A 15,490-nucleotide genomic window follows, 5' to 3' on the forward strand; every position below is an offset into this window, starting at 1 on the left:
TCCCTCCCTAACAGCACTGCAGATGTACCTACACCAGAGGGACTGCAGAGGTTCAAGAAGGCAGCTCACCACCACCTGCTCAAGGGCAATTAGGGATGGGCAATAAATGCTGGCCTCGCCAGCGACACCCACATGCAGTCAATGAATTTAAAAAAGCAGCAACAGCCAGAGGGGCACCAGGAGCATGAGTCTCAGAGGGGTCATGGATGAGAAGCACACAGAGCGGCACTCAACCAGCCACTTGTTTGCAAAAGAGGTTACTTACTATAGAGGGTCTACCATCAGAGGCTCAGCTTCCTGAAAATCTTGGTGCAGCAGTGTTGCCAAAGGCTGTATCTTTCCAGGGGTTGTCACTGAGCTGTGCACCATGTTGGAAGATGAGCTGAATCCTGTGGGGAGTGCTGGTTACCCAATGCCTGTATTTCTGAAGGTCGCCATGGTGCTTAATTTCAATGCCTCAATGTGGGACCTCCCAGTTTGGAGCTCTTTGCTGCATCAAGATTGTCACCAGTGTCATGCTCAAGAGAGCCAGTCAATATGTGCACTCTTGCACCAACGTGGACAGTCAGGCTGAGAAGGCTATAGGGTTTGAGGTCACTGCTGGATTCCCCCAGATGCAGGGTGTCATCAACAGCACACATGTGGCCATTAGGGCTCCCACAGACCAGGCATAAGCCTTCATCAACAGAAAGGGCTTCCACTTCCTCAGTGTGCCACTGGTCTGCAACCAGCGAAAATTGATCTTTCAGATTTGTCTAAGATTCCCGGGAAGCTGCCACAATGCCTTCATAGTAACACAGTCCCAGGTACATGCCCTTTATAGTCCCCCTAAGGATGGATACTAGCTGACAAGGGCTATCCATTGAAGACATGGCTACTGATTTCTGCATGGAATGCAAGCACAGATTCAGAGGTGAGGTAGAACAGCTGCCAAGGGACAATTCAAGCAACCAATGAACAGACCAGAGGGCTTCTGAATAAGCAGTTCAGATGCTTGAATGGATCTGGTGGAACCCTTCTGTATGCCACAGCAAGAGTCTCGCATATCGTGGCAGGAGTGCACTATGCTCTGCACAAACATGTACTACAGAGGGGAGAAACTTTGAACAATGAGGGTTTCCTGGAGGTGATGCCTCCTCCAAAGATGAGGATATGGAGAAGGATGTAGACTAGATGCAGCATGCTGAAGAATCTGAGGAACTGCAGGCAAAGTGCCATGAGATATGTGCAAGGGAGGCTTGCAACACGCTAATGCAGACACATTTCAATTGATTCTTACAAACAGATTTATTCAATCCGATAAAGCTACAGCCCTGTTCCAGTTTCTTGATTGCCCTTACCATTTATATAAACCTGTAAGTACAGTAGACAATGGAATGGGGGATGCATTGACCTCACTCGTCCAACCCCTTCCTATCAGACCATTTGGAAAAGCCAGAGCAATCTTAAAAGCCCAACAGCCTGTACAAAATTAGTGGATTCCTCTTGTTCTGAATCATTCCAGATTTAATTTCAAACACAAACATGACAAGGTCACATGCATTGACAGAAAATAACCCCTGTAAACTGCAAGTGTAGTTAGGCGGTCTTTTTAAACTGCTCATAGATGTTCTTATGTTGTGCTCCCTCTATGCTGTCAGCTGAGGTGTAGGCTACCCTTTTGATCTGTAGCTTTCAATGACCTTGGCAGTCGTCCTCTTGTTTCCCGAGGTGTGGAGGGCCCCAGCATACTGAGAGCTCCCTGCAAGGGCCGCTGCATTCATCGCCACTTCATAAGGCACTGGTGTCACCAACAGAGGGACAAGGACCTGTCTTCCATGTTAGGCGTGACCTGAGAGGAGTCTCCAGATGCTGCAGGCAGCCGGTCCTCTAACTTTTCAGGGAACACTTGTCGTTCCCTGCTCACTTGAGAAGTTTGAGGACCTGGCAATGACAGATTCCTTGCTACCCCTCTCGCCCAGCCATTGTGCCACACAGCTCATGGAGATGGTGATGGCATGTAGGTTCATGCACATCTTCAGCATCCACTGAGTGGTATGGTGGATGTAGTCTTCAAGGGAGGATGCCATGCATGTACTTGACAAAGATATGGCTGGACTCATGGCCTGGATGGTATCCTCCATCTTTCGCTCATGGGAACGGATAGCCTCTGGAAGCAGCACTGGATGTTCATGTGCCTCATACTGCAGGTCTAACATTAGCCACCTTGTTGATGACTCCAGAGGCATGTCATCAGCCTGAAGCACAGCATCACTGGGCCCTCCCATAGTCCTCTGAGTGAGTGGATTCAGTTGTCACAGCTCTGTCAGCTGCTCAGGCACGTCAATGGTTTGCATACCAGGTTATGACTCCATAACTAACCTCATACAACAATCCTCTTTTCAAAGGTTATCTGCACAGGTGAAGGGTGTGGGGGAATCCTGTGACAGTGGACCCTCTTTGATCCCATCCTCCTCAATAGGGGTGAATGGCTGCCCTTATCATTGACCTGTGCTAGAGAAAAGATTGATTAGAGAGTAATGCACACTCCATAATGTCCTTCAGACTAGTCCTAGTTGGAGCTTCATGTGACCAATGGTGCACACATGAGCACTGTGCTTTGTGCTTGTCAGAGGGGTTCTTGTGCCCATCCATTACTTCATTCCCATCTCACCATCAGTTATGAACTGGCCTGCTTCCAGCCTTTCCAGCTGCAGCGCCTCTTCCACCATTGGCATCAGGATTGTGCTGTATTGAAGGCTTTCATCATGTATTTTACTTGAAATATCAGTCTCTTGCGTGACCACAAGGTGTTGTTATGACTAAACCTAAAGCAAGTAGTACTTTTGTATCCTTTAACCTTGTGTCAATCATTCGTGAATCAGAATAACATTTTAGCAAATTTATTCCATATATTGTTGAAGTATATGCACTATCTAATATCACACAATTTAAGGAATCCACAATGAATACATCACAAGTTTAAAACTCCTTGTGAACAGTATAATCTGCCAAATTGATCATTATCTTTATCCTCTTTCTCCAAACTATTTTCCTGATACGTCATTTCAAAGGCTCAGCCTTTGGGCAATTAGCCACATATCGTAAGCACCTATTTTCCTTTGGCATTTCTGGAATTCATTTTCCCATTATTATTGTTCTGATTATGTTTTCTGCTGTTATAACTGGACTTGCTGTATGTGGTCCCATCACCACCCTGCTTTCCTTTAAACCTTCTGTTAAATTGATGCCTGCATCCGGTATCTAGAATATTTTGAAAATGATAATTATTGAGTTCTCTATTCTTTGTGTCATTGCAGAATGCCTCATTTGTTCCATGAAGGCTAAAAAGACTGACTGTTGTTCCAGGGATCTTTTTAAGGCATCAGTCATCTGACCAACAGCCTCTTTCTCTGAAAACTGAATGCCAGTTAGGACCAATTGAGAAACTCTGGCACAATCTGGCAATTTTAAATGTTGGCACCAATCTAGTGATTCCCAGGTTGAACCTTGGCAATATTTTGCACAATTCGTTATTGTTGTCCTTCCTCTTTTTTCTTTACGCACATACTGGCATTAAGGCAGACAAAGCATGTGGTTACGTCTGTTTCCATAGCTGGTTTTTCCTGGCACAGACCACTTGCTTGTCGCCAGAGCTATAGCTTGAGGGACGCCACTTTCCATCAAACATGGCTAATCAGGAGACTCTCCCGCTTTTACTGCCTGCCATAAGTGCATTGGAAAGATTTACAGGTTGATGATCAACCTGTTTGGCCACATTATGAATGTACCTTCTGTGGCCATCAAGTCCTGTAGTGGGACTTGAACACAGAGCTTCTGGCTCAGAGGCAGGGATATCACAAGACCTCCTCAGAATCTGAGTATGTGGAATCACTGCCCGTTTTCCAAAAAATTATTAAATTCTGACCAATGTTCATGACATTTAACAAGTAATTTTTCTTGTAGGTTTCATCCAGGAATTCTGTTATAGAGTCCAAGCATTCACCACTATCTAATTTAGTGGTATTCACCTCAGAAAATACTTTACTTCTCATTTTACTTCACTTAGTAAGCAACAGTGCCAAGGTCATGTCTTGTTTCTTTTTTGGTTCATATATCAACCTCATTCCTCCACTGGTCATATGGTTCACAGTCCAACAGTTGTAACTCAACAATTTGAACTTGCTATCTGCCATTTTCCATAATGACTGCTAAGATTTTAGTTTTGAGTCCAAAAGCAAAAAATGTCAACCTTTGCTTTTAGGCAACCATCCCCTGTTCTCATGTTAGAATTCAGGTAGCCACGGTGAAGGATAGCACACTGGAGCCGAGTTTTTATACAATCATAAGCTTCATATTTACATAGTAACACTCTGCTTATCTTGCACCTCCAACCAATAACTCCTCTTTTGTCCTGCTCCTATACGTATAAGTGAGCACAGTTGAGTCCCCAAGTAAGAGTCACCACCTGAATATAATTAAAACCCAATTATATGCAATTAATATCACTGAACCAGAGCGGGACTCATGTCCTTGCAGGCGGGTTTGCTAGTGCTGTTAGGAGGAATTAAACTAATTCGGCAGGGGGACGGGACACAGAATGTTAGCGGAATAGGGACGCATCATAATACAGTAAAACAATCAAGTCAGAGGGAGTACAGCTGCAATAAGCTTCCACGGAGTAAGGCAAGGCTGGATGGCCTCAACTTTAATGCCAGGAGTATTACAGGTAAAACAGATGAGTTGAGGGTGTGGATTGACATGTGGAATTGTGATATAGTAGCCACCACTGAGTCGTGGTTGAGGGAAGGGCAGGATTGCCAGCTCAATATTCCGGGATATAGAATCTTCAGGCAAGACAGGGAAGGGGGTAAAAGAGGAGGAGGTGTTGCATTATTAGTTAAGGAGTCAGTTACTGCAGTAAGGAGAGATGATATCTTGGAGGGGGCATCAAATGAGTCTTTGTGTGTGACACTTAGGAATAAAAAAGGGGCAACCACATTATTAGGTGTTTACTTTAGACCCCCAGATAGTCAGTGGGAAGTTGAGGAACAAATATGTGCACAATTTGCAGAGATGTGTAAAAATAATAACAATAGGGTAATTATATTAGGTGATTTCAACTTTCCCAACGTTAATTGGGATAGACATAGTGTTAAGGGCTTGGATGGAGTGGATTTCTTGAAATGTGTACAGGAGAACTTTTTAGGTCAATATGTAGAGGGTCCAACATGGGACGGTGCATTGCTGGACCTAATTCAGAGGAATGAAGCCGGACAGATGGCTGAGGTCGTGGTGGGGGAGCATTTTAGTGATAGCGACCACAACATGGTACAGTTTAAGTTTGTTATGGACAAGTTGCAAAAAAATGTTTTGGATTGGGGGAGAGTGGATTTTAGTAAAATAAGACAGGATCTGGCCAAGGTAGACTGGGAACAGTCACTTGTGGGGAAATCTACAGAGGAACAGTGAGGGGTATTCAAAAAGGAAATGGGGAGGGTACAGGCTCAACATATTCCCTCCAATTTGATAGGAAGGAGTAACAAGCCTAGAGAACCATGGATGACCAGAGATATTCAGGTTATGAAAAGAAGGAAAAGAGAGGCTTTTAGCAAGTACAAGGGAAGCAAATCAGCAGAGGCATTAGTGGTGTACAGACAGTGCAGGGTGGAGCTTAAGAAAGCAATTAGGAGAGCAAAGAGGGGATATGAGAAAACTCTGGCTGGTAAAAGTAGGGAAAATCCCAAGATATTCTATAAGTATACCAAAGGGAGGAGGATAGCCAGGGAAAGAGTAGGGCCTATAAGAGACCAAGGGGGCAATCTATGGGTGGAGCCAGAGGACATCGTTAGAGTGTTGAATGAATACTTCACAGCCATCTTAACCCAAGAGAATGAGGATGAAGGTATCAACCTCGGGGAGGGAGACTGCGAGGTTCTTAAACAAATTGGTATAGAGAGTGATAAGGTATTGCAGGTGTTGGCAGGCTTAAAAGCAGAGAAATCTCCACGTCCGGATGATTTGGTTCCCAAATTGCTGAGGGAGGCAAGGGAGGAGATCGCAGGGGCTCCGACCCGAATTTTTAATTCGTCTCTGGCCACGGGGGAGATGCCAGAGGACTGGAGAACAGCTAATGTAGTTCCGCTATTTAAGAAGGGTTGTAGAGATAAGCCAGGGAACGACAGGCCAGTGAGTCTCACATCAGTGGTAGGGAAACTATTGGAGAAATTTCTGAAGGAGAGTATCTATCTCCACTTGGAGAGGCAAGGTTTGATCAGGGATAGTCAGCATGGCTTTGTCAGAGGGAGGTCATGCCTAACAAATTTGATTGAATTTTTTGAGGAGATGACCAGGTGTGTAGATGAGGGTAGTGCAGTTGATGTAGTTTATATGGATTTCAGCAAAGCCTTGGTCAAGGTCCTTCATGGGAGACTTATAAAGAAGGCAAATGCACATGGGATACAGGGTATTTTGATAAGGTGGATTCAAAATTGGCTTAGTTGTAGGAGGCAGAGGGTGATGACAGAAGGATGCGTTAGTGACTGGAAGCCAATCTCCAGGGATCTATGCTCGGTCCCCTATTATTTGTCATTTATATAAACGACATAGTGGGGGGTTGGATTAGTAAGTTTGCAGATGACACAAAGATTGGCCGGGTGGTTAACAGTGAGGTTGAGTGTCTTGGGCTACAGGAAGATATAGACGGGATGGTCAAATGGGCAGATAAGTGGCAGATGAAATTTAACCCTGAAAAGTGTGAGGTGATACACCTTGGAAGAAGTAATTTGACAAGGAAGTATTCAATGAACGGCATGGCACTAGGAAGTTCTGAGGAACAAAGGGACCTTGGCATGTGTGTCTATAGATCTCTGAACGTGGAGGGGCACGTTAGTGGGGTGGTGAAAAAGGCAAATGGGACACTTGCCTTTATCAATTGAGGCATTGATTACAAAAGTAGGGAGGTCATGTTGGAGTTGTATAGAACCTTGGTTCTATACAGCTGGAGTACTGCGTGCAGTTCCGATCGCCACATTATAGGAAGGATGTGATTGCACTGGAGGGGGTGCAGAGGAGATTCACCAGGATGTTGCCTGGGATGAAAGTTATGAAGAGAGGTTGGTTAGACTTGGGATGTTTTTGTTGGAGCAGAGAACACTGAGGGGCGACCTGATTGAAGTGTACAAGATTATGAGGGGCATAGACAGGCCCCTTAGTTGAAGGGTCAGTCACAAGTTCAAGGTGAGGGGCAGGAGGTTTAGGGGGGATGTGAGGAAAAACTTTTTTACCCAAAGGGTGGTGACGGTCTGGAATGCACTGCCTGGGAGGGTGGTGGAGGCAGGTTGCCTCACATCCTTTAAAAAGTACCTGGATGAGCACTTGGCACATCATAACATGCAAGACTATGGGCCAAGTGCTGGTAAATGGGATTAGGTAGGTAGGTCAGGTGTTTCTCATGTGTCGGTGCAGACTGTGCACTGTGATTCTTGATCTGAGTTGGTGCATGATCTGCATGAACCCAATGATGGTGTACTGTGAATCTTGTGAGAGTGTGTGACTTCCTCTGAGGAATCATCGTCATCCTACTGGACCACCTCCTGTGGGACATTTGAATGTGCTGTGGAAGATTAAGTACATGAATTGGAACTGTCAATTTATGAAGGATCATTATGGATACAATCCGCCAGCATGAGTGACTGTTGTATACTATATAGCTGTGTGATATTTAATTCTGTCACAAAGTAGATGGGAGGCTCCCATCTCACCAACTAGGATGGGCAGGCATGCCAAGGATCCACTGGTGTCTAATGTCTCCTCCCTAAGAATGTTAGAATCAAGTTTGCTGGAGGACCACCTCAGGTTCTCTGCCTCTTCTTAAAGAAGAGCTGAAAAGAAGAAATCTATGGGCAGAATTTTACAGCCCCTTTTCAGTGGGGATGGAGCTGTAAAATGCGGCGAGACATTCTAAACCCCATTGGCTTCAGCAGGAAGGTAAAACCCCACTGCTGTAAAGTTTCACCTTATGAGTGAGAATAATGGAATGTTTTGAACAGATGAATAGTTAGTGGCTATGAGGTAGAGGTGTGACATTACATTATGATGAGGGTTACTGCCTGTGGAGGATGGACAAATAGGGATACAAGGAAGTCCACAGACAGAGAAGTATGGATGTACCTGCAAAGTAATTTGGTGAGAGAGAGCATGCTGGAGTAAACTTGAGCAGGTAGAATGAGAGTTGATGTGATACACACATCAAGATGTAGTTGAATGTGTCACCATACTCAGCTGCCATGCCCTAACTGAAAAACTAAAGCGCTTTCAGCTTTGAGTCCAAAAGCATGGTAGCACACTCCTGCTGCTCACCTCTTGAGAAATTCCCAACCAAGCCGTCCTGCTTACAGCAGCAGACTTATTCCTCCCATTGGTAGAGAAAGGTACCTGGGCTCTTACAACCTGCAGCATCAGATCCAGGAAGGTAATCAAATTGGAACCCCATTAGGACAATTACATCTTTTGTTGCACCACCTCCAGAATCCACCAACTGTCATCCTTGTACTGTTACTTTAAATAGTGGAGTTCAAATTGACTGATATAGATCAGCATCAATGGACCCTGTAAACTGGGCACACAGCAACCTGAAAGTCCCCACGCAAAATGTGCGCAAGTTGGCCCCTTTAAATTACCATGCCTGAGTAGCCATATAAAAATATTTGAAGAGGCCACACACTTAAGCAAATTGTCCATGTGCTCCAAAAAAAATGAGAAAGCACTTTGGTTGGCATCACACCTGCTCATGCTAATTGGTGGGAAAGACTCGAAAGTGAGGTGCAAAGGGAGTGTTGAGTTATAAAACTACTGACAGATGCGCTGCTCTTACTCCTGGAGTTTCTGTGTACTACCAGGCTCCTCCTGCTTCCACTGCATTGTCATGTTAAAATTCCACTCTAACGTTATTAGATGAAAATTGAAGTGTTCATTCACTTGTAAATTGAAGATCTCAAATACAACATTTATTAGCCTTCCATGGACTGTGCCTCAAAATATTGACATTTTAAGCTAATTCATTTCTTAAGTAGAATAACAGAAAATAGTTTACTGTGAGGCAAAATAATTTCTTGAAACACAGTAAGTGTTGTTTTAGTATAGCTTTAAAGATGAGTATGTCTATATACATCACTATAAGGGAAATGACGTGTGTATTGTCTGTTCCAGTTTTAGTTTCACTTTTGCTTTAAGCAGCAAAGCAAACAATAGCTTCTAGTGCTCCAAGCTTTACAACAATGACAGACTGCTCATCTGCTGACTTCCCATCCTGACTTGGAAATATATCGTTGTTCCTTCATTGTCGCTGGGTCAAAATCCTGGAACTCCCTTCCTAACAGCACTGTGGGTGTACCTACACCACATGGACTGCAGCGGCACAAGAAGGCAACTCACCACCACCTTCTCAAGGCAACTAGGGATGGGCAATAAATGCTGGCCCAGCCAGTGAAGCCCACATCCCATGGATGAATTTTTGTTAAAAATGCCTAGTCTTAATAAATGAACCTACAATTTGTCAGTTAACCCAATCCCTTATGAATGATTGATACCTTATATCTTATACAGAAAATAAGCTCAAGTACTTATATCTTTAGAACACAACAGATAAGTCACTCTCCCCACATCTCATAATATAATTTGATAAACCACAATCATGCTTTGTTCGTGGCTCCCTTATAATTAAAGGTTCGAAACACTCTTTTTCTCAATATTCTCAAGATTGGGGAGTGAGATAGCCTAAAATAAGGTCCATACTTGCTGCCACTTGATATCACACTATGTCTCACAGTTCTTTGACCTAATATTTACTTTAGCTCATGTATTTTGAACTGCTGAAATTGAATATTGGTAAGCACATGACTGGTTTTCCAATAACAGTACCAACATTTCTGGAAATTAATTAAAAATTAAAAGGACAATCCCTTCAGCTATACCAGAGAACTTCTGAATTGGTTATACAACTTGTGTTTCCCCAAAAACAATTCCATACTGTTCATCAGAGATTTAAATGTGATATAATGAAGTATTAATGAAGAAGTGACATGGAGCATGAGGACCTTTCATTGCTTTTAATTAGCTTAACACCAAGTCTGATTTATCAATTAGTTTTAGGTGCCTTCCAATCTGTCACAGAGAATTTTGTTGCCCTCAAATTTTTGACTTTATGATACACAAATCTACAGTGCTTTCTGTTTACTTATCAAGTGATTTCTGAGTTTAACTAGCAATGGGCACATTATCATTCTGCTCCTTATTTTTGCCAGGATGGAACTCCAATTCAGGCAATTGTTGCAGAAGTTCTGCAGGAAATTGTGGGAATTGCCATCATCAGGAATGAAGAGGTATTGATTAATTTATACTTTAGAAATGTTAGTAGAGACACACTAACTATCTGTTCACTGGAGAAACAAGTAAACCAGTATTTAGGATCTCCAAAGTTCTTTTATTATTAAAGCACATTTGTGTATGTGTGTGCAAGTTTGAAAAGTTTGCAGTTGAAGAATAAGGTTAGAAATGTGGAGGGCTTAGTCTTTTAGAGTAATCACTGTCACAACCTCTCCACTGTCAGTGTTTGGCCGTTGTAAATATAAAACTTGTAATTTATTCCTATGGAGTTTCTGGTAATAGACAAGATGCTCAGTGGTCTGCATTCTCTCTGCCTGCCTGTTTGAGTTGTCACTGAGGTGTCAGTAAATACGCTGAAGGTTATACGTTAAACGTGGTAACAAGCACCCACTAGATCTGATATATGTGATCAATTGAAAAATGTTTGCTGTTGTAACTTGTTAAAGAATATTATTAAACTATCTAATGTGTAATTTCAGCACCACTGCCATTCCTAATTGGTCTAGTTTGAAGTATTTTCTTCCTTATCTCTCTTTCCTATTATACTCTCAGAAATTGAACTGGCATAAGCATCAAAATTAAATGGGCGTCATAATATTTATGGAAAGCAAGCACTGCTGCATAATGCAGCATTCATATTAATGGTAACTAACCCAGTTGTTGAAATATTACTAGCAACAGGAGGTCAATAAATTGAGATTTTCCAAATTTATTTTAATGATCATTTGGTAGTACGGAACTTGAGTATTGCTGAAAAAAGAGACATGTTGAAGTTTTTTGCCTTGCACTCATCAGGACACTTCGCAAGAATACCAATATAATACCAACAATTTATACTATATGAGAAGAGAGTGCTGATTGATTGGCAAACCTCTACCAATCAGTGTCCACTTGCCAACCAATCAGCATTCTCTTCACATACAGTATAAATTGTTGTTTTACCCTTATATTGGTATTCTTGTGAAATGTCCTGATGAATACAAGATGAAGTCTTGACATATCTCTTTTTTTCAGTAATACTTACTCAGTGAATTGACCTTGTGTCACAGAGGTGAAAAGCCAATGTTTAAACTGCTGCAGCACACTTATTGCTTGTACAAATTGCAATATTTTACATTGGCCCTCATGTTGAAAGCCCAAGTACACATTATGAAGCTGATTTTAACATTCATTGGTGGCTGCAAACTGCTGATAGATGATTGATTATACCCCCCACCCTGTTTCCTTTCCATTGACTTTAGTGGAAAGGAAAATTGGGTGGGGTGTATAACTGTGGTCAGTCTGCTACTGCTAAATTTCCACCACCGCTGAAAGTTAAAATCACTGCTTTATGTGTGAGCATGATTAAAATTTTCACAAAGTGTATCTCATTAATTTTCATCCATAGTGTTTATAGAATGGGCATGTAATGGTCAGATGAATTTCAATAGAGATAAGTGTGAGGTGTTACTGTTTGTTAGGAGGATTATGGAGCCACATACTGTTTAGAAAATAAGAGCCAAAATGGAGTAGAGGAGCAAAGAGATCCAGGGTTACAGATGCACAAATCACTAAATGTAGAAAGGCAGGCTGTCAGTTGTGACTCAGTTGGCAATACTCTCGCCTCTGAATCACACAGTTCCAGGTTCAAGTCCCACTCCGGGAGCAGAATTTTATGGTTGACGTGCGGGTGGCGGAACCCGCATGTCAGCGTTTAAAATGTCGCACGCTGACATCGGGCGAGCACCCTGAAGTCAGCACGTGGCATCGTGATATTTAGGTGGGCGGGCGCTATGAAGTACAACACAGGCCCGCCATTAATTAAAGGCCTTGTTAAGGTCCTTAACTCGGCAATCGACGCCAATTTTGAGGGGCACGTGCGATCTTCGCCTCGGCGCACAGGCCCAATGGGCAGGCGGGTAACTGATTTTTTAACAAACCTCATCCGCGGGCGAGATATGTGGGCTCAGAGGGGTTGTTAATGTTTTATGTGAAGTATTTATTGCAGAAAGTTCTTTAAACTTGCCTGTGTGATTGTTGGCAGTTCAGATTGATTTCCAACAGCTTTCTCTGTACTTTGAAGCTTCAGCTCAGCACTCTGCAAACAGTAATCTTTATTGGGCCTGCAGCTTTCCAGAGGCCTCCATTTAGGTATGGGTTCTGACATCTCCACTGGAGGCAGCTCCTCTGAGGAGGAAGGGATGGATAGAATAAGGAGGAGGCCAGGAGTGGACAATCAGCCTCCAGGGGAGCCATCTTTGGGAGGCCAGGCGCAGGCACAAGGGGTGCTGGGCCAAGAGGTAGTCCAAGGTGGAAGGGGCTGCAGAAGACGTCACTATCCTGCTGCCAGAGTTTACTGGCAGCGAAGCAGCTAACTCAATATGACTGAGGGGCAGTGCCGAAGGAGGCTCCGACTGTCAAGGGGGACAGTGAACTACATCCGTCGGATGATTAGCCCTGAGATCTCCCCTAACTGTGTGGGTGGACACCCCTTGCCAGAGGCTCTGAAGGTCACAGTTGCCCTCCACTTCTATGCATCTGGCTCCTTCCAGGGGTTGGTGGGTGATCTTTATGGTGTCTCCCAATCAGCTGTCCACACTTATGTCAAGCAGGTTATAGACGCTCTGTTCAGACGGGCATTGACCTTCATCCGCTTCCGCTGTGACCAGGCAAGTCAGACACAGCGAGCCAGAGGTTTCGTGGCCATTGCTGGCTTCCCCCGTGTCCAGGGTGCTATAGACTGTACACATGTGGCCATCAAGGCGCCAGCAGGTGAGCCCGGTGCCTTCGTCAACAGGAAGGGCTTCCACTCCATGAACATGCAGATAGAGTGTGACCACAGGATGCTGATTCTACAAGTCTGTGCAAGGTACCCAGGCAGCTCCCACGATGCCTACATCCTCAGACACTCCCAGGTGCCGGGGCTCTTCAGTGCTCCAGCTCGGCTGGATGGTTGGCTGCTGGGTGACAAGGGCTATCCCCTCAGAAGGTGGTCATGATGCCTCTCTGCCATCCAAGAACAGAAGCTGAGGAGCGGTATAATAGGAGCCACGGCACCACAAGGGCTGTGGTGGAGAGAGCCATCGGTCTTCTCAAGATGTGCTTCTGATGCCTGGACCGCTCAGGGGACGCATTCCAGTACCCCCCCAAGATCGCGTCTCGGTGATAGTGGTAGTATGCTGCGCTCTGCACAATCTTGCACTGGAAAGGGGGGATGCCGTTAACAATGAAGACCTTGAGGCAGTGGATGCGGCTACACATGATGAATCCAGCTGTGCCTCAGAGGATGAGGAAGCACAGGGCAATGATGAGGGGCAGCACACCGACTCGTTACTACACCAAGGAGGCAGGGACACCTGGGACAATTTAATCCAACGAACCTTCAGCTAGCTCCACACACATGGATCTGCAGAACCAGCATTGCCTGGTGCTTCCACACATGACACTTAGGTACTACATCTTCCAACTCATCAGCTGCAACTAAGGGCTTAGTACAGAAACATCAATGTCCACTCAAACACTCATGATATGTCTGTGAAACATACAAATGCAGCTCAAAGGAAACACCCTCAGCCATGGTCAGAAAAGTGGACTTTATTGCTACCAAAATAAACAACAAACATTGCTTTGACGCAGATAATGAAACATTCCCTAATCAAGGGCCAACACAAAATCACCAGTGACATACCCGTGGAATGCCTAACGTGCCTTATGCTTATGTTTGCAGGTGCTACATCGAGGTGCCGTCCCATTGCTCAGAGTGGCTGGTGAGACAGCCGGCTGACTCTGCTGTCCTGTTGGCCTTGCCGGCCGTCCTCTGGCCTGTGGAGCCTGTGCTGGCCCAGCCTGGGAGGGAGTGGCCAGTCCCAGAACTGGCACCTCCCCAGTTGTCACAGCCTCAACGGATGCAACGGTGACTGGCAGAAGGGCGGAGGAGCTGCTGCCCTCATCCAGAGCGCCCTGAGAGGAACCCGCAGTGACGACAGACAGCTGCTGCACCGACATGAGGTCACATGAGACCTCCCTGCTCATCGCAGATGCATGGTGCTATGAACATCTCCCACATTGGGAATGACCACCTGTGGCCATTAACACTGTGAGGGCTTGCAGGTCAGAGCGTAACCCAATCAGAAGATTCTCAATCTGCTGGAAGCCCCTCTCCATGAGAGTCGCCAATCTCTCAATGGAGGAAACCTGAAGCTTTGTCCTGAGGTTCATGCCATCACTGACACTCTGCCTGGATTCCTCCACCACAGAGACCAACTGAAGCACACCCTCATGCAACCCTGCCAGATGCTCCCACGCACCCGGCCGCTTGTCCTGCAGCTGCTGCATGGCGGACATCTCCAAAGGTACATCATCACTGCCCGACTCAGCATGTGCCTGGTCTCCTGCAGTCCTCTGGCTGCTGGCACCATTGGCACTCTCTGTCCATGCCACCTCCTCCAGCGATTGCGAAGTGCCCTCTCCACTGTGCCCCAGGACACTAGCCGACATCATAATCCCCACCGATGTGGTAGTCGCTGCGCTGGTGCCTGGCTCACTGAAATGATGTGATACAAGTTGCATGTGATGCCCCTCAGGTGTGGAGGGTGGGCTCTGGACTTGTTCCTGGCAGCCAAACGGTGGTGTTGCTGAAATTAACAACAGGGACAGTGGATCAGTTAGTGTTCAGTCAGTAACACCATTCATCCCTTTCCCCCCAGGCTCATAATGCGCTCAACCTTCAAGAACCTAAGGAGATGAACATTGGTGGGGTGATAAATAGTCAAGAGGAGGCCCAAACATTACACGCGCATACAGACAGGCTGGTTAGATGGCCTAAGGAATGCCACATGGAATGTTATGTGGATAAGTGTGCGGTTAAGTACTTGGGCAAGACAAGCAAGGTACGGGAATACCTAAGTAATGGTAAGACCGTGGGAAGTCACGACAATTACAGGGACCTTGCTGGGCAGACCCGTTAAGGTAGAACAGGAACATAAGGTGTTTAACAAGGTCGAAGCCAGACTTGCCTTTATTAGCCGAGGAGTAGAACGTAGGAACAGGGAGGTCATGTTACAAGTGCAGAAATCACTGTCGAGGCCACATCTGTACTTCTGCATTCAGTTGTGACCTGCGCTTCATGGGAGGGATGGCATTGGAG

The 15,490-nt window shown here is 45.1% G+C and overlaps 1 protein-coding gene across 1 annotated transcript in view; it reads left to right on the plus strand.

Annotated features, from left to right (window-relative positions):
- Window positions 1-15,490, plus strand: part of cfap61 (cilia and flagella associated protein 61) — a 218,996-nt gene that overhangs the window by 82,135 nt on the left and 121,371 nt on the right. Inside the window, exon 14 of the mRNA XM_041206097.1 lies at window positions 10,284-10,361. Coding sequence (XP_041062031.1) covers window positions 10,284-10,361 — 78 coding nt within the window. The remainder of the gene's footprint in view (window positions 1-10,283; window positions 10,362-15,490) is intronic.

This window comes from Carcharodon carcharias, chromosome 2 (genome assembly GCF_017639515.1).
Source record: "Carcharodon carcharias isolate sCarCar2 chromosome 2, sCarCar2.pri, whole genome shotgun sequence".
Lineage (NCBI taxonomy): Eukaryota > Metazoa > Chordata > Chondrichthyes > Lamniformes > Lamnidae > Carcharodon > Carcharodon carcharias.